At 42.0% G+C, this 18,207-nt stretch overlaps 2 protein-coding genes across 2 annotated transcripts; one reads left to right on the forward strand and one right to left on the reverse strand.

Moving 5' to 3' along the window:
• The first annotated feature begins 5,045 nt into the window (after window positions 1-5,045).
• On the forward strand, window positions 5,046-9,344 carry RSRP1 (arginine and serine rich protein 1). Its single transcript, XM_082834123.1, has 5 exons — window positions 5,046-5,174; window positions 5,414-5,984; window positions 6,629-6,780; window positions 7,972-8,055; window positions 8,860-9,344. Exons 2-5 carry the CDS (start codon window positions 5,474-5,476, stop codon window positions 8,995-8,997), a joined length of 885 nt encoding a protein of 294 aa, XP_082690249.1. The 5' UTR covers window positions 5,046-5,174; window positions 5,414-5,473; the 3' UTR covers window positions 8,998-9,344.
• A 3,822-nt stretch (window positions 9,345-13,166) lies between these two features.
• LOC309958722 (pre-mRNA-splicing factor SYF2-like) lies at window positions 13,167-16,700 on the reverse strand. Its single transcript, XM_082834836.1, has 4 exons — window positions 16,598-16,700; window positions 15,899-16,016; window positions 14,762-14,860; window positions 13,167-13,481 (listed from the first exon to the last, which is right to left on the reverse strand). Exons 2-4 carry the CDS (start codon window positions 15,943-15,945, stop codon window positions 13,355-13,357), a joined length of 273 nt encoding a protein of 90 aa, XP_082690962.1. The 5' UTR covers window positions 15,946-16,016; window positions 16,598-16,700; the 3' UTR covers window positions 13,167-13,354.
• Between the last annotated feature and the right edge of the window lie 1,507 nt (window positions 16,701-18,207).

The following is an 18,207-nucleotide window of genomic DNA, read 5'->3' on the forward strand; positions in this document are numbered from 1 at the left end:
ATTAACTGGTCTGGGGGATCAGAAAGGCTTTCTTTCAGACATCATTGCTTTTTGGAAAGCAATATGGCGATATATTAAATCACACAAAAACTTTAACCCAGAAATCCCACTTTTGAGACTTTATCATATAACAATAAAAGTACCAGTACTTAAAAGTACCAGTACTCAGTGACTCTGACTCCTAGTAAAGTTGCAAGCATTATAATGTATAATATCCCACCAACCCAGGCTGCCCAAGAGGTCAAATCTCCAAGTCAGACTGGTGGATTGAGGAAAGCAAATGCAGGTAACCCAGTAAGTCATTAAAAAATATTCAGGTGGGTGGACTCATCACGAGATGCTTAGAACATTCCAGATAAATCAGATTTAGGTCCAATCGCATAATACAAAGTATCCAGCACCTGAAAGCTTGCTATAAGGTCCTGATGGAAGTCTCCCAGTAAAAGTTTATCCATTAATGGGGTTTGATGAAATGGTTGTTGAACATGGGGGCGATGGCTAGTTCTGGCTACCTGGAGCACATTTGTCTTACTGGCCAAACTGGCTGATATGTATGGTCCTTTGCCTATGGGAGGCAAATTGCTGTATGAGATCCTGTTCCATTGGTAAAACATCACAGTTGCATTACATTGTACCTTGAAGTAAAGCTCACCTGTTGTTAGATTGAGGACAGAATAGTTTACCTTTACATAGGGCAAGACAAGTGCTGAGTCTCATGAGATAATATCTGTGATTATTTGGTTGTTGAGCCAAGGTCGCAAAAATTGAGTATGGTCAAGTAAAGGCTGTGAGAAGCTTGAGGGAGCAGGACACAGAGTAGATTGCATGACATGTATCCTTTGAAAAGGAAGTCTCGTACAGAATCAATAGTGTAGCCTTGTGCAGTATTTCTCCGTTTTCTATGCTGGACCCATCGACATTCTCGTTATTACATTGCCTCTGACTGTGCCTTTACTGAAGTCAAATTCCTTGTGCAGGTCTTATAACCCACAGACGTACAGTTAGTTATGGTTCCTCTGATGTTCAGGTGCGTATGGCCGAGACGGCTCATCTGATTGAGGAGCAGCGCTCTACTGAGCAAAGGTGTGCCCTGAAGAGTTATATTGCTGTGCAGAGTAGAGCAATCCTCAAACAAGCAATACAGGTGGCCATTAGGCATGGACACAAATGTCACATTCTTAGTTAGGCAGAGGCACCGATCAGTCCTTATATTGTAATGACACCACTTTTGTGGGTTATTGGGAATGCTATTGACAGGTACACATCTGGATTTGTGTGCTGTTTGCTTGCTTTTCCTGGCTTCTGAGTAGAGACCCAAAAGCCAAATGACATGGTACAGGAGACTTCTTAACACCTCTCGATGGTGGCTGCAATGGGGACATGGTGGTCAGCTTCCATGGTGATACTGTAGATAACATCCTCCTGTGATAAGTCTTCATGGCGGGAAACAGCTGTGTCAAGCTGGTACATCGAGGGGTGCCTCCTGAATAGCATTGCAAGCCTGGTATTTCCATGCCAGAGCCACCAACCCAAGAAACATTCATCTGGAGGAGCAGTAGGAATAACAGCCTAGTTATAGCGAGGCTCAGTAATCACAGGCAGTGGAGTGGCGAGCCCACATGGGGTGATGTTTGAATCAATGGCAGGAGTTCCTTGGGACATCTTGGAAGACAGGAATGTCACATCAGGCTGGAGTTTATTGATCTCTGTGTTAACTGCCTTGAATGCTGCACTGGTTGACTGTAGCTAATGATTCTATAGCAGCTCTAACAACAGAGATGTCTCATCTCAACTCATCTCTGATCTAAGATCAATGAATATGTCTTCTGTGTCAGAATTCCTCTTTGCAGCTCTCACTCTCTAGATGAGCTCCGTGGTTGCAAGTTCATCTTATCCTGTCGTCTGAGAGAGCTAAGCTTACTTCCTGAGCTACTATCTCAGGTACTTTGGAAGTAACTCCTCCAGTAGTGCTGGAGTCTTCATTGCAATCAGCTGCTCCAAGTTGTATCCCGGACATGGCTCTGTTGACCTTGAAACATGTATTAAGAGCCAGTGGAGTAGCTCCACTCTGCAACTGTTCTTATGTTTTTGGAATCTGACTTTGGTTCCAAAGCATAGTTTTTAGTGGTGGAAAAACTGGATACCACATGAATGTCCATGAACAAGCAATAAGGGATAAAAGATTAATTTCTGGTTTTTCTAGACATTGGAATATTAGATAGCTGATTGGAAATAAATTAGGTCTAAATGGTTTGTCTTAAAGGATATTGATTGTAAGAACAAGTTTCAAATCAGTTTGTTTAGAACGAGCCCATATTCATAAAAAATACCATATGCTTGTATATTTGAAAGAGTTTGAAAATGTTAACGTTGGTTACTTCTAAGTTATGGGGAAGAAGAATGGGGACCTCTTTTAGAGGATTCCATACTTCTAGGGAATGGATTATTAGCTTTTACTTTATATATCTTTGGATTTCCTCACCTGTCACAAAATTAGCTGTTATTAAAATTAATGAAAGAATTTAATTTTGGTAGGGGAAAGGACTACTAAATTTTTCTTAACCTACCCTACACCATCTAATACGGTAAACATTCTATAAATATTTATGGAAGGAGATATGGGGGAGGAGGAACAGGTTAAAATATGTTTCACAGTGCTAAAAAGATAACCCTTAAAGCATTAATGTATGATGAAGCATTGCAGAACCTCTAAATGAACAGTAGGAGGGAGGAAGAAAGAGATACTTGATTAGGCTGGCAGAATAAAATGGGAAGAAGTGAAAAAAGCAAAGTATTATAAAATAAATAATAGGCACCAATGGAAAAGATAAGATCAATATTGCAGTTACTCCAATAAATGTAAATGGGTTGAATTTACCTATCGAATGACAAAATCTTTCATACTGGGTATAAACACTCAGGTAGGTGTTATTCACCTAACTAGATGTTGTGTACCTTTCAAAACACATACAACAAAGTGAACCTTTAATAAAACGTGATCTCGGGTGGCCTTGGCCTGCAGTGGCTTGCAGCAAGATTTTGGTGTCCGGCCTGAGATTGAGGTTGGGCAGCGGCAGTGAGAGCACTGAATCCTAACCACTAGACCACAAGGGACCAGTGGCCCGGGACAAGGCCCTGGCCCATCAGCTGTGTAGAAATGAAGCTCCACATGGAGACGGAAAGTAGTGAAGCAGGTAAACTGTTTATTAGGAGGAAAAAGACTACAGTACGTGCGGATAGACACACGGGCGGGCTCAGAGAGAGAGTCTTGCCCTCCTGGAAGTTGGAATCACTTTTATGGGGCATTTCCTCTGGGTTTCCTTTGACCAATCATCTTGCTTTGCCTGGTTCTGAGTCCGTATTTGGTACCTCTCACCATCCTCCCCTGTGTGCGTGTGCCTCTGTTAGCCAAGATGGATTCTAGTGAGGAGGCCTATGGGCAGCTGGCATCACTTACTATGAGGTGGCACCCCTCCTTTTTTGAACTCCAAGGAACCCTTCTGTGCATGTGTAGTCGGTGAAGTCTCCTTGACTTCAAGAATGAGGAATACGTGGTCTTTTATCTCTTTTCTGGGCAGGGCCCAGCCTCCTCCATTATCCTGCTTTTATGGAGTTTCTGCTATTATGGAGTTTCTGTCCACAGGGGAGAAACTGTTCAGCCTGGGGCTCATCTATCTTCTGCCTCAGAAGGATACTATTTGCAAGCCACAAGTACCGTCAAAATATTTTAGAATACACCTAGCAAGACAAGTACAAGATGTGTATGGAAAACAGCTACAAAATTTTGGTGAATGTATTAGTTTTCTATTGCTTCAGTAACAAAGAGCCACAGACTTAGTGACTTAAATCAATCCCAACTTATTATCTTACAGTTCTGTAGGTGACACGCCTCACGGAGATAAAGTCAAGGTGTCAGCAGGGCAGAGAGTGCATTCTTTTCGTAAACCTAGGGGAGAATCCCCAGCACTGCTCCTTCAGGTGTTGGAGGAATTCACTTCTGAGGTCATTGGATTGAGATCTCTGTTTCCTTGGTGCTGCCAGCTGGGAGCCATCCTTAGCTCCTAGACATCTCTCAGGGGTCCTTGTGGAGACCCCACATTTCAGAAGCAGCAATAAAATGTGGAAGTCTTCCGCGCTTTTAATCTCTCAGGTGATTAGATTAGGCCCACCCTATATAATCCAGGATAAGTGATTTCCTATCTACCTCCCAAGAAAGTAGCTTTTGTAAAAATGCCTGCAAAGCAGCATTGACTTGCAAAAGCAGCTCATAGGACTAATGCTCCTTACATAAGTGGTTAGTTCATTCGATGAAAACTTATTTCAAGGCAACTGTCATGCTTTATTAACAACAATAAATATGTCTAAAATGTATCCTACTTATAAATCCCTGGAAATAAAACAGTCACCATTGTCTAATCCTTAGCACCAAGAACACTGTCCTCAGAATAGACATCTCAGACGTCATTCTGAACCTTTAGACTAACTTAAAGGTCAGCTATGAGTGCCCTCTGCATTCTGTCTCCACCTTTCTGACTTTTCCTAGCCAAAACACGGGAGTGAAAAACGTTTTCTAAGATAATGCATTGACAGGCATCCTGTGACGTCCCGGGGAAGGCGGCCCGCCGGCCGGACATGGGTCAGGACGAAGTGGCCAAGAAGGGTCCCGGGAGGCACAGCCCGAAGGGGAGGAAACGACCCAGTTAACATCGGCCAGGCACTCAGCCCCAGAGTCCGGTGTAGCCGGCGCGAGGCCCCCTCGTTTTCACCCGGTTTCAGCCAAGAACACCGAAGAGCCACAGGTTGCTACCCGGATGGAGCTGCGGCTCCCCCTGCCCACCTTCCGTGCTAGGGCGCGCATGCGCATCCTGGAGGCCATTGGGTGAGGCGGAGGGTGGGGCTCGGGGTGGAGAGAGGAGGGGAGCGGCGGTTGGACGAGAGGGGAGCCGCGCCCACCACGCAACGTCTCTGCGCAGGCGCGGGGCGCCAGCTTCTGGTATTTTCGACACGTCTGCCGCGACCCCGTTCAGTTCGCTTTTGGACGTTGGACGTCGGAGGTAGAGGTTGTGAGTCCGCCGTTCAGGAGAAGCAGCGAAAAGCCTCTCTCCGTCCTTAACTTGAGAAGGAAGGCGTCCGTTGGGCCTTTCTCTCCTTGAGTGAGGCGTCGACGGCCCGTGGTGGGTTTCCTGGTGACGGGGTGGCCCTGCGGTCGGTTACCTCAAGGCGAGCGTAGCCGGGCCCTGTGGCCCCGCGGAGCGGGGACGGGGACGGTGGCGGGGCGGGAAGGCCGGCAGCAGACGGCGCCACAGCCGGAGTTCCGTAGGCCGGGAGGCCCGTTTCTTTCTCGGCCCGAGGCTGCCCGCGCGGCCCACTTCGGGACTTCACTTGTGTTTTGTTTCCTCCCGTTTGTTTTTAGGAACTGAGTTCTCGGGCAGGGGTCGTCAGAGCAAAGGAAGCTCGGAAGCTGCCGTCCGAGATGTCCAGCTACGTGAACGACCTGTGGCCGGGCTCGCCGCACAAGGCCTCCCCCTCGTCGTCGCGGTCGGGCCCGTCCAGCCGGCTGTCCTCGGCGTCCGGGAGCCGCTCTCCCCCGAGCTCTCCGTCCCGATCCGTCGTCTCGACTCGGTCGTGGTCGCGGAGCCGCAGCCGCGGCCCGCCCCGGCGGAGGAGCAGGTCGAGGTCTCGCTCCCGAAGGCGCCACCGGAGGAGGTACCGGCGCTACTCGCGCTCGTACTCGCGGAGCCGCTCGCGCCCCCGCAGCCGGCGGTACCGGGCGAGGCACCACGGCTCCTCCAGGAGGTCCTCCCGGCCCCTCAGCCGCCCCCGCTCCCGAGGCCGCTCGCCTTCCCGGAGGGCCTACGCCTTCGCGCGGGACCGCCCGTACTACGGCTTCGGCCGCACCGTCTACCCGGAGGAGCGCAGAGGCTGGAGGGGGCGGTCCCGGACCAGGTCGCGCAGCCCAACCCCATTTCGTCTGAGTGAGAAGGGTGAGTCGTCGGTCGTCGAGAGAGGCGTTAGGGGAAAGAGGAAGGACTCCAGTAGGTTAATAGTTAAAACTACACTGTAGTGGGCGCCCAGTTTTATAATGGACGGCATGCTTTCCCCTTGGGGGTAACGCTGTGCACGTTAAATGGCTTGGTGGAGGGCGGTTCTGGGTGGAGCCTTGAAGTTGTCAGGGAGGTAGTTATTTACCCACCGTGTGCTTTTACTTGTTGATCATTTAGGGATGCTTGTTTTTCTCAGCAAAATAAGTAGAGTTCTTTTTCCATCAATAGAAATATATCTTACATGTGGAAGTACCGTGTAAATGTCTAGATACTACTAGTTTAAAAGCACAAACATAGGGCTTCCCTGGTGGCGCAGTGGTTGGGAGTCCGCCTGCCGATGCAGGGGACGCGGGTTCATGCCCCGGTTCGGGAGAATCCCACATGCCGCGGAGCGGCTCGGCCCCTGAGCCATGGCCGTTGGGCCTGCGCGTCCGGAGCCTGTGCTCCGCCACGGGAGAGGCCACAGCAGTGAGAGGCCTGTGTACAGCCAAAAAAAAAAAAAAAGGCACAAACACAGTTTGTGATTTTTGAGTTTTCTGGAGAAATACTACAGGATAAATGAACACTTTGTGTTTCTTTTGTAGATCGAATGGAGCTGTTAGAAATAGCAAAAGCCAATGCCGCAAAAGCATTAGGAACAGCCAACTTTGACTTGCCAGCCAGTCTCAGAACTGTTTCTGTATCTAAAGAAACCAACCGTGGAACAGCTGTACTGAATAATGGTGCAAAGTCTGAGGTAAGTGTTTTAGATTTATCCAAGCAAAATCTTCAGGAAACTACTACCAGAAAGATCTGATTAGCCATTTTTATTTGATTTGCCTTAGACTGCTTCCTGGAAAGGCTAGCTAAATATAATTTAAAATAACAGATCTGACAATACTAGATAGTCTCCCCCCGTGAAAATGGGAGACTAATGAACTTTATTTTCAGTTGACACAGTACTAATTACTTTCATAATTGTAGCTGGTACTTTGGTGATTTCTATGTAGTTACCAAGTTTTTCTAGCTAGTTTTTTACGGAGTATTTATCTGTAGCGCTCATTTGCAGCATTATGTTCCCACAAATTCCGTACTCAACATACAGTATAGTTTATCTGCTTTATTTCTGTCTTATAGAAATCATGAATGTGGTCTCCAGACATTGATGAAGAAAATCTGTTGGTAATTGATACATGCACAAAAGCATCAGAGGTTTAACTAATTTGAAGTTTATGTTGACACACTGAAAACTTAGTTTTTTGTTGGTAGATCCCTGTGCATGCTAGAATTTGGGACAGGTACTAAACTAAACAAAAGTGTACTTTGTAATGGTGGGGCATCTGATATAGATGTCCCTTTCATAATATATGCAATATATTCCAGATATTTTGAGAGATTACAGAAGAAGAGGCCTGCTTCACTTGCAGATAAGTTTATTACAATTCTCCAGAAATGTGCAGCATAAAATCCATAGCTTAAAGGTTTAAGGTAGTTAGGAATTGATAACACTCAGTTAACATAGGAAAGATGGGTTATCTCCTGTCATTCAGATCCAGATGTGGGTTTGCCTAAGTATTAGTGGTGGACAAGAAAGATCTTAGTTCAGTCGCTTTTTCAGACGGTTAGGTTCCCAACTGGATGGGCAAATGCCTTAGTTCTTTGAAACTAGGTGTTTTCTGGTATGACTTGACTTTCAAAGTTACTTGAATTTGCATCAGGGGGATACAATACTCCTTTATGGGGAAGAGTGTCTTAAGCCTATCATTGAATCGGTTTTGTTATGGGGAAAACTTAACAGAGTACTATGTTATTTATTTTAGGATGTTAACTATTTGGTTACATCCAACTTGATTTGTGTCTCTACAAGTGAATTTGTAATACAGTTGGGGTGCTTTTTATACCTACAAGGGTATGGTTTTTTAAAATTTACTTTCTCTTACCTGTCTAGCTGTCAGATAAGTTAATAGAAGATGAAACAGAAAATCCCAACGAGAAGTCTTCCCAGCAAAAAAGCATAGCTTTTAGCTCTAATGTAAGTATATCTAAGCATTGACCACTCAAAAACTGGCCTTAAACATATTTCTGTTATGTGGGTTTTTATTTTTGTTGGCTCATTGTTTTTATGCTGATAATTCGAGGCCTACTAAGCCGCTAAATAAATAGAATTAAAAGAAATTTTTTTGTATGGTTCTTACAAGTGACCAATATAATGGGCTCCTACTTTAATATCTACATTCTCAGTCTCAATGTTTTGTCCTCCTTTTAATTATTCCTGTTTTCTTTTTTAACTGTTAAAATATTCAAAAAACAAGTCTCAGAATATCCTGTAGTCAGAATATTTTTTTTTTTTTTTTTTTTTTTGCGGTATGCGGGCCTCTCACTGCTGTGGCCTCTCCCGTTGCAGAGCACAGGCTCCGGACGCGCAGGCTCAGCAGCCATGGCCCACGGGCCCAGCCGCTCCGCGGCACGCGGGATCCTCCCGGACCGGGGCACGAACCCGCGTCCCCTGCATCGGCAGGCGGACTCCCAACCACTGCGCCACCAGGGAAGCCCTGTAGTCAGAATATTTTAAAATGAGCTAAGGGCTTAATAAACATAATTCAAAACTATTTTTAATACTTCACTACTGCAGTAGTGACATATGCCTTGCATATGTCTGATTTGATTGAATCAAGTTGCAAGTGCAGTCCGTGGCTTTGCATTTATTTGGTTGGTGTCTCTTTTAAGTTCTAGTCTTAAATGGAATTATTTAATGTATTTTGTAAAAAGCGAGTATTTTAAATATGTATAATAATATTTGTTTGGGAAGCTAACTTAAGAACTTGTTCTCTTACAGAATTCTGTAGCAAAGCCATTGCTTCAGAAATCAGCTAAAGCTACTACTGAAGAGACCTCTTCAGGATCCCCAAAAATAGATAAGAAGAAAAGTCCATATGGACTGTGGATACCTGTCGAAAAGAACATCAATAGCTAAGGTTGCCTGAAATGCATTTTTTTTTTTGCAAGTTTGTTTCCAGCATTATTCCATTCCTTTGAACCATTTAGTGATAATTGTTGCAATTACAGATGACAACACAGAAAGATGTAAATACTTAATATTTAAATATTAACATTTTAGATTTCTCTTGCAGATAGGAGACAGCACAAATGGACCAGAGGTTACGCACAGGTGGCATTCTTGTATATATACTTGTAAATGTTTTATATAATATGGATTGGTTATGTAGAAGTGAAATTTTTAAGACAAACAGTAATTGAACTGTTTGTGTTGTATATATTTTATTAATAAATTTGTTTTTATTTTAGTTTCACTTTATTGTATATATTTTACATAATGGGTTTTTATTTAATGAAGAAGAATGAGGTGGTATCTCTTGTTTAAAGCCTTGCTAATCCCAGATCCAAATCCATGAACTGACAGCATAGGGCTCTGTGATCTTACCTGAGAGTTTGTGAGAAATGTTGAATCTGAAATCTACCCCAGAACTGAATTAGAAGCTGATTTGTAAAGTACTCCCGGTTGATGTAGATACTCATTAAAATTTGGGAAGTTTGGCCTAAGACTTAAAAGAATACTGGCATAGTGTTATCCTGGAAGAATTGAGCTTCACGGCAGGAAACTAAGCCAGAGAGGGGTTGAAACAATGCCTCACTGGGTTATAAAATCAGCGGTTTCGTTGCATTTTTTTCTTATTATGTTTTAAAAAGTATTTATTGATTTGAAATTCTTCATTGTTTCTTACTGTAGCTGGGAAAGACCTTAACTAAGCACATAAAAATTTAGAGATGAATGTTAACACTTAACTGAAAGGTCTGGGCAGTTGGTTTAAACGTTAGCTGATCATGGATTTTTGTGGTTTTTCCTGTTAATACATTCTAGTGGATACCAAAACTAGGAGGATTTAAGCCAGTTTTAGATGGTCTCTCCAAGTGTTAATTTGACTTAATCAAATGTTTGGATTAAACATAAAATGCCAGCTTAATGAATTTATTTTGCCTATGTGCTAGGCTTTAGCAACAAAACATGTCTTGCTAGAACCTAAGCAAAAAATAAAAATCCTAGTAGATCAAAAACATGCATGAGGTTTTATTTTAGTGATGGGGGTGGGTACTATTGATTGCTTGAATGTTTTTCTTTTCTACTCCTTGGAATCTTGCCCTAATTTTGAACAGACTCTTTAGTTTGGGAAATAATGAAATAGACTTCCAATAGGCAGGGATAACAAGTTAGAGAATAGGATGAGGAGAACATTAGAAGCAAGACAAAAAACCTGGGAAAAGACAAACACCCAGAAATTAGATAACAGATGAGCAGGCTTAAGTCCTAAATTTTTAAGTAGAAGTTGACTTTAAAAAGATGGTGAAGAATCCTCAAGTGCAATGTAATACTGTATTAACTAAAGCTGTGCTGTCCAGTATTTTACCTGCATTTCCCATGAAGACAGCCACCAGCCACTGTGGCTATTGACCACTTGAGAAGTTGGCTACTATGACTGAGGAACTGAATTTTAAGTAACCACTTACTGGAAAGTGCAGATAATAGAATACTTCTATGGTAGAACATTGTATTGGATAAGAGCTGCTCTTAAATTTGACCCTATGAAAAATTTAAATGTACAAATTTAGACTTGGATATATACATTCCTGGACATATAATTTCTATTCCTATAGTAAAGCTATAGAACTCAAGGATTTCCTTGTAAGGGAGACTTTTGCAATGAATTGATGACATAATGCTAAGATCATTTTCACCTTCACTTAGCTGGTAACAGAAAAGCACCTGCTTTGATTATGACCTTATGTAAGACGTTTGGCTAGTTGCCATGGATATGTGCCACTTCTGAGATTTCACTTCTACAGTGGTCTTTTCCTTCAGCCTTGGAACTTGCCTATTTTCCCTTTATTAGTTCATTTTCTTTTTACTACCCAGTATCCTGAAAAGAACGTACACTTTCTCCATTTTTTTTTCATAATCACCCCATGAAGTCCTGTCAGTCCTTGTCTAACCTGACCTTGTCGTTTGTGTGTGGCCAGGACAACTGTGCTCAGTCTCTCCTAGGCTTTGTAACACAGAAGATAACTCATTGTGCATATTCCCAGACTGCCTGTCATTACATAAGTGGGATGCAGTTGCCCAGGTGTGATACCACGTCATTACATAACCTGCGGACAATATAGCAAACAGGCACTGACAGTGAGAAATTGTACCAAGAGACTAGATTTAGTGCTGTCCAATAGAAGGGAGAGCTGCAATGAATAGTAAAAAGGTGAATTCGTTTTTTACCCCAGTAGATGTTAAAATATTTAAACATATAATGTAGAAAAGTGGTATTTTACTTTTTTTGGGTAGGTGTTGTGATTCAGTGTGTATGTTACACTTAAAGCACACCTCAATTTGCCCTAGTCACATTTCAGATGATCACTAGTGACATATGGTGGGTGGAAAGCACAGCCCTAGATTGTAGGTTCAGGTGTGTAATGCTTTGCTTTTTTTCTAGAGAAGCCATGATTACTGAACCAACCACAGCATGCTGTCCTTTGGTTTTCTTTGCTGAAGCACTTACTAAACTTACCTAGCAAAATAAAACTTGTTCTTATGCGGGCTCACTTTTCACTATTTCTTCATGGAGTCCTTTCTCAAATTTTTCTGTCATTCAGGCAGAGATTTCCATGCATTTGTCTTCTTTTCTTTGACCTCTTCCATTATCTACAGTGGCTTTTTGTCCTTTGCCCACTGTTAGGATTCTATCCTTAGCCTACTCCCTCTACAAGCTCTTTTGCTAATTTCCTCCACTCTGTCTTTAACTACCATCTACTAACTGAAGAGTATCAATTTCTGAACTCTAGTTTCCAAAGCTTGCCTCAGCTCTTCACAATGAACCTTTCCCATACTGAGCTAATGACAGTATTGCCTGTTTGAATTAGTGGCTTTTACCGTCCACCTAGTCACCTTCAGAGTAGTCTTCAGATCATGCTGACATCTGTTTTTTTGGTTGACTGTTGGGAGCACTTTTCTCCTCTGGGGAAATCCTATTTGTCCTTTAAGCTCAAGTCAGTATGATGTCTTTGAAGACCTATTAATATTTCCCTCCCCTCCTTTTCCCTTAGTAGAAAGGTATTATTAAATGTTTCTTTGAAAATACAGGAGAAGAAAAAACTACTGGAATGTTATTACTCTTGATAAGATTGGGCAGCATGGGTGTGTATTTGTGTCAAATTATTTTAAAAAGTAAGTAAAATTACCACATTTGTTCCCATTCCCAGGAGCAATCACTATAAATAGTATGGTGCACATCCTGGATTTTATTTCTGTGCCTGTACAAACCTCTTTATATAGGTAAGAGCATCTTTTCATGTTAGATCTGTCTCATTCTGTAGTTGTATGACTGTACCACAATGTTAAAATTTCCCTATTCACAGTACACTGAATATACCTTTATTATTAGCATTTATATTACCATCTTTATAAACCCGTCATTAGCTAAATCGGAGCTTCCTACTCGTTGATCAATAAGTGTGCCCAGCTTATACTGATCTCAAGCCTAGGCATGTTTTTATTCACGTAACATGGCACAATCTTCACTTTCATGGGATACTCCTGACTTCAGGTTTTCTATCCTCTGTTTCCCATAATTGCTACTAAAATCGCATGTCCTAATTTTTTAGTTACAGTTGAAATAAGGTTAGAATTCCAGTTAGCCTTTAAAAAAAAAGATTGTATTATGTGTATTTTAATATTTTCACCAAGTGTTTTAACTTACCTTCTTCCAAGGGATATTTGCTTTTTGAAGGATGGCATATTTGTAAAATGCTACTGGAGAATCAGTCTCCCACCCTCTATGCTTGCCCCATAAATGCACCTGGGCCATAGGATACAACATGGGACAGGCAAGCACCTGCTAATTGTGACCTCTTGGAGCAGGGAGGGATTAGGTTGAATTTCCAGTGACCACTGCCTGCCTTTCACTACCTACCATAGCTTATAAGAAGAATTAGTGCCAATTTAGCAACTCACCTCTGAAGCTCCCAAGTTCAACTCCAGGTCAAGTCAAATGTATGACAGATTTCAGCATGATGATGACTTGTGTTCGTATCTAAGGATTTTAAGCCTAGCAGAGTGCACACATTAAGCACACACTTCAAACACAGAAATACAAGACATTTTTCTAAAACAAATGAATAATAAATATATAAGTATGAAAATACACAGATTTGTAGAACATGTCTTTACAAATTATAAAAGGAAAGAGTCCTGATTTACTGGTACAATTTGGCAGAACAGTTCCTGAAGGAGATTAGACAGCTGTTCTTCTTTCCAAGTTTTGTTTAATTTAAGCTGTATATTTCCCATAGAATCTTTCTGCCTTGTTGAATTTGGCATTCCTTTCATTAATGTAGTCAATATCTGCATCATTGTTATAAGGACGTCTCCGGCTGTATTTGTCTCGTTTTTCAATTCTGTAACGGAAACAAATATGCAGAATTCAAAGCGGCATTCCTTTTTTTTTTTTTTTAATTTATTTATTTTTGTGTTGGGACCTCGTTGCTGTGCGCGGCCTTTTCTCTGGTTGCAGTGAGCAGGGGCTACTCTTCATTGTGGTGCACGGGCTTCTCATTGCGGTGGCTTCTCTTGTTGCAGAGCATGGGCTCTAGGACCGCGGGCTTCAGTAGTTGTGGCTCGCGGGCTTAGTTGCTCTGTGGCATGTGGGATATTCTCGGACCAGGGATTGAACCCATGTCCCCTACGTTGGCAGGTGGATTCTTAACCACTGTGCCACCAGGGAAGTCCCTCCTTTTTGTTCTTAATAGTTAAGCCTGAAAGCAATATCTTTAGAAAGCATCCTACAAGGATATGTGTTCAATGAGCATTCTTCTTGAATTTAATCTTAACAGTATCATCAGATGATCTGGTCTGAAGTTTGGGAAATTACCCAGGTTCACGCTGAAATATGAGTGGTCACATATTACGTTGAGAGAATTTCTATACGTACTCTGTAGATTCTGCCTAGTAGTTACCCCATTCAAAACACATATAAGCCACATAAGTGTCCATTGACAGATGAATGGATAAAGATGTGGCACATATAAATGGAATTCTACTCAGCCATAAAATGAAACGTAATTTGAGTTATTTGAGGTGGATGGACCTAGTGTTTGTCATACAGAGTGAAGTCAGTCAGAAAAAATACCATATGCTAACACATATGGAATCTAAAAAAAAATGGTTCTGATGAACCTAGGGGCAGGACAGGAATAAAGACACAGACGTAGAGAATGGACTTGAGGAGGAGGGTGGGGTGGGGGGAGGGTAAGCTGGGACGAAGTGAGAGAGTAGCATTGAAATACATACACTACCAAATGTAAAATAGCTAGTGGGAAGCAGCTGCATAGCACAGGGAGATCAGCTTGATGCTTTGTGACCACCTAGAGGAGTGGGAGAGCGAGGGTGGGAGGGAGACGCAAGAGGGAGGGGATATGGGATATATGTATACATATAGCTGATTCACTTTTTTATACAGCAGAAACTAACACAACATTGTAAAGCACTTATACTCCAATAAAAATGTTAAAAAAACCACATACATATAAAAGTGGTGGTGAATGGGACCATTCTTCAAACTAATAATTCAAATGTTCCTTAACTTCAATCCAGTTGCTACACTTCAAGACCATATAGTTAATTTTGTTATTAAGCATGAATCACTACTAAAACTTTAGGCTGCATTTGTAGTACTTACTGCTTTTCCAAGTCTACGACCATCCTATCAGTTTCCTCTGTGGAAGGCACGTGTGTTCCGTGAAGAAGACTGTTAGATGTTGAGTAGAACTCCTCTCCACTGAAAAAGAGTGAAGTGGTGAGTAACACAAAAAAAGATCCTATACCTTCAGAACTGGATAATGTTTAGTGGTCAAAAGTGGAAAACTTTGAGATACTTGATTTCAAAGAAATAGAATTCAGACCAAAAATATATATATTTAAGAAATATCTACTCCTGGGACTTCCCTGGCAGTCCAGTGGTTAAAACTCCATGCTTCCACTGCAGGGGGCGTGGGTTCGATCCCTGATCTGGGAACTAAGATCCTGCATGCTGTGTGGCCAAAAAATAAAAAACCTCCAAAGCCCAAATGAGTTAGCTGAGGACCACAGGTTAATGGGATTAACGGAGTTCATACAGTAGGAGAGCTTGGGTAACATGCTCAATTGAGGGCACAATTTACAGCCCTCTCCACTATCTACACTATCACTATTAAAACAGTCTTGATCTTTAGCACAGTACCTGTCTTACATAATTAGGTAAGGAGTGTAGTTTACCATTGTTTACTGTGCATGACGAAAGAAAGTATTACTGTGTCCCCTACCTGTGGATAAGGGTAATAGCAACAGTAATAATCAATGATAACAAATAATAGCCAATACATATACAGTGCTTTCTATGTGCCAAGCACTGACTGAGGGCATTGTATGAATTTATTTAATCTTGATAATAACCCTGTGAGGTGGGCACTGTTGTTATTCCCTATTTACAGATGAGGAAACAGAGAAAAATAGTGTGACACAGCTACTAAGTGGTGGAGCCGGGACCCAAGGCCAGGAAGCAAAGCTCCAGAATCAGCACTCTTAAATTCAAGGCCTTTCAGTAACATACATAATGCATGCTTTTAAATCACATTGACTTACTGCTTTTCTCTCAGTCTCTCATATGTTTCCATGTCAGGTCTGATCTGCTTTGTCAACCTATGATACTGGTGTAATTGGGCAGCAGCATAATCTGAAAAAATGAGAACCCATACTATCTTAGATGTTGGGTGGGGCATTATTAGACTTGTTAAATGGGCCATTAATAGGCCCATTCAAAAGTAAAAGCCATTTTTACCTGAAAATCCCACATTGGGGTTTTTCCTCCTCTTTTTCCTCTCCCATTTTTCTGCATCTTCTGCACTGATCTCGAGCAACTTCACTTTCTTATAGTCTTCCCCTCTTGCTGTACATTCCTAAAACGAGGGGAAAAAACATTAGCTTTATTGCCTTATACAATTCCTTAATTCCTTTCAAATCAAAGGCTTAAAGACTGCCATCAAGACAGTAAAATGGCCAGTTTACAAAGAAAATTGTGGAATCTGCTATATCTGTAAGAATACATCTATAAAACTGACACCAAAAATAGCTGTGGGGGACACATTAGATGTCCATCAAAATCCTTGCTTGCCTCCTTTCTGGGCTCATGGCCGCCCATTTCTCAACATCCCTTGCAGCTGCATCAGGCCAGGTGACTTGGCCTGCTCAGCTGGGAACTGATACAGGAGAGGCTCATGAGCTTTATCTTTTCTTATTGTTGGAGCTTTTGTTACTGTAGCTTAACCTTTTACCCTAATATCCATTATGTGGCTGCAACTATGTGCCAGGCAGTGTTGTAAATGTCTTCCATATTTTATTCTCAAAACTCTCTAAGGTACAGATGAGGAAACCAGAGCTGGAACGCTTAATGCTTAACTACCATGCAATATACTGCCTGAACAAAACACAATATAATATTTGAATCCACAGCTTATGAAGGTGGCAGGAGTGTACTTACTTTTTCTTTTCTTTTTCCTGCAATTCCCATTCCAAATGAGCTTTCTTAGCTTCCCAATTTGCAGGTAATTTAAGTCTTTTATCTTCCTCCACAACTTCCTGGTTTCGAGCTTCATTCTACCACCAGGACACAAAGTTTGTCAGCAGAGGTATGGAAACAAATCCAAATAAATGTTACCTATCTTGTATGGTAGGCCATCCAAAATGGACTTATGGATTTTATCCTGAAAGGAAGGGAGCCACTGGAGAAGTTTGTGTGAGAGTGTGTTTGTACTGAAGAGATTTCATGTAGGGGGAAGAGAGGTAAACACCAATATCTATACCTTTAAGTATTATGTTACTGCCTTCAAGGAACCATGTGGTAAAGATGGAAAGAGCAATAGTTTGGGAGTAAGAAGACCTGAGAAATATACTGATTTGACTACTCCCTAGCTGTGTGATGTAAGCAAGTCGCTTAGGATTGGATTGAAACAGCATTTCCCAAAGTATGAGTTCCACTGTACAGAGGTACTTGAGATGATTTTAGATACTACTGAATGACACAGTCACATACTGAGAAAGTGATTCCATTTCTCATTCCTTTTTTAATTCAGATTGGGTTGAAGACAAAATTTCAGTTTTAACACGTCTAAAAACACCTATCTTAATGCCTCATTTAGTCTCCCTTTAAAAACAAACAGAGGGGGCATTCCCTGGTGGCGCAGTGGTTAAGAATCCGCCCGCCAATGCAGGAGACATGGATCGAGCCCTGGTCCGGGAAGATCCCACATGCCTCAGAGCAACAAAGCCCGTGTGCCACAACTACTGAGCCTGTGTTCTAGAGCCTTCTAGCCACAGCTACTGAGCCTGCGTGCCACACTACTGAAGCCTGCACTCTAGAGCCTGTGAGCCACATCTACTGAGCCTGCGTGCACAACTACTGAAGTCCACGTGGCTAGAGCCCATGCTCCACAACAACAGAAGCCACTGCAATAAGAAGCCTGCACGCCGCAACAAAGAGTAGCCCCCGCTCACCACTAGAGAAAGCCCACGTGCAGCAACGATCACCCAATGCAGCCAAAAATAAAATAAATATTTATTAAAAAAATAAAAACACTGAGCAAGTGGACAGGTGGTCACATTTACAGTATAAACCATGAAGGTGGTATGAGAAGGACTACAATCTGATTTTCCTATTATCTATGAAGTTCAGAAAGTTTTAGGTGACAGAGTTAGTGGCAGAGTTAGGCCAAGAACCCAAATTTCCTGATTTCTAGCTGGTTTTCTTTTCTACCTATAATATTGTAATATCTCTTTAACCACAATACCATCAGCATACTCCCCAAATAATTCCTTATTATCAAATATCTTGTCAGTGTTCACATTTTCCTGATGGTCTCATAAGTGTTCATTATTATTTTTACAATCTGTTTGAATTGGAATTCAGACAAGTCCCACATGTTGCGATTAGTCAACATGTATGTACACCTCTTAAGGTTTATTTAATGTATAGTTTCCTTTTCCATCTTTTTTATCCATTGCTTTTTTGAGGAGTGTGAAAATGTGTTGACTGTCCTATTGTTTCCCAAAGTGGCATCTGCTAGTTGCCTCCCTATAATGTCCTATAACATA

This window comes from Leucopleurus acutus (assembly GCF_964270905.1).
Source record: "Leucopleurus acutus genome assembly, chromosome: 2".
Lineage (NCBI taxonomy): Eukaryota > Metazoa > Chordata > Mammalia > Artiodactyla > Delphinidae > Leucopleurus > Leucopleurus acutus.

Excerpts from the sequence above, each read along its gene's own strand:
- LOC309958722 (XM_082834836.1), bottom strand. The coding sequence starts at position 15,945 with ATGGGAGAGGAAAAAGAGGAGGAAAAACCCCAATGTGGGATTTTCAG. Across the intron at positions 14,861-15,898 it reads CCCCAATGTGGGATTTTCAG|TGGAGAGGAGTTCTACTCAA; the intron begins GTAAAAATGGCT and ends ACTCTTTTTCAG. Across the intron at positions 13,482-14,761 it reads GTCGTAGACTTGGAAAAGCA|AATTGAAAAACGAGACAAAT; the intron begins GTAAGTACTACA and ends TTTCCGTTACAG.
- RSRP1 (XM_082834123.1), top strand. The coding sequence starts at position 5,474 with ATGTCCAGCTACGTGAACGACCTGTGGCCGGGCTCGCCGCACAAGGCC. Across the intron at positions 5,985-6,628 it reads ATTTCGTCTGAGTGAGAAGG|ATCGAATGGAGCTGTTAGAA; the intron begins GTGAGTCGTCGG and ends TTTCTTTTGTAG. Across the intron at positions 8,056-8,859 it reads GCATAGCTTTTAGCTCTAAT|AATTCTGTAGCAAAGCCATT; the intron begins GTAAGTATATCT and ends GTTCTCTTACAG.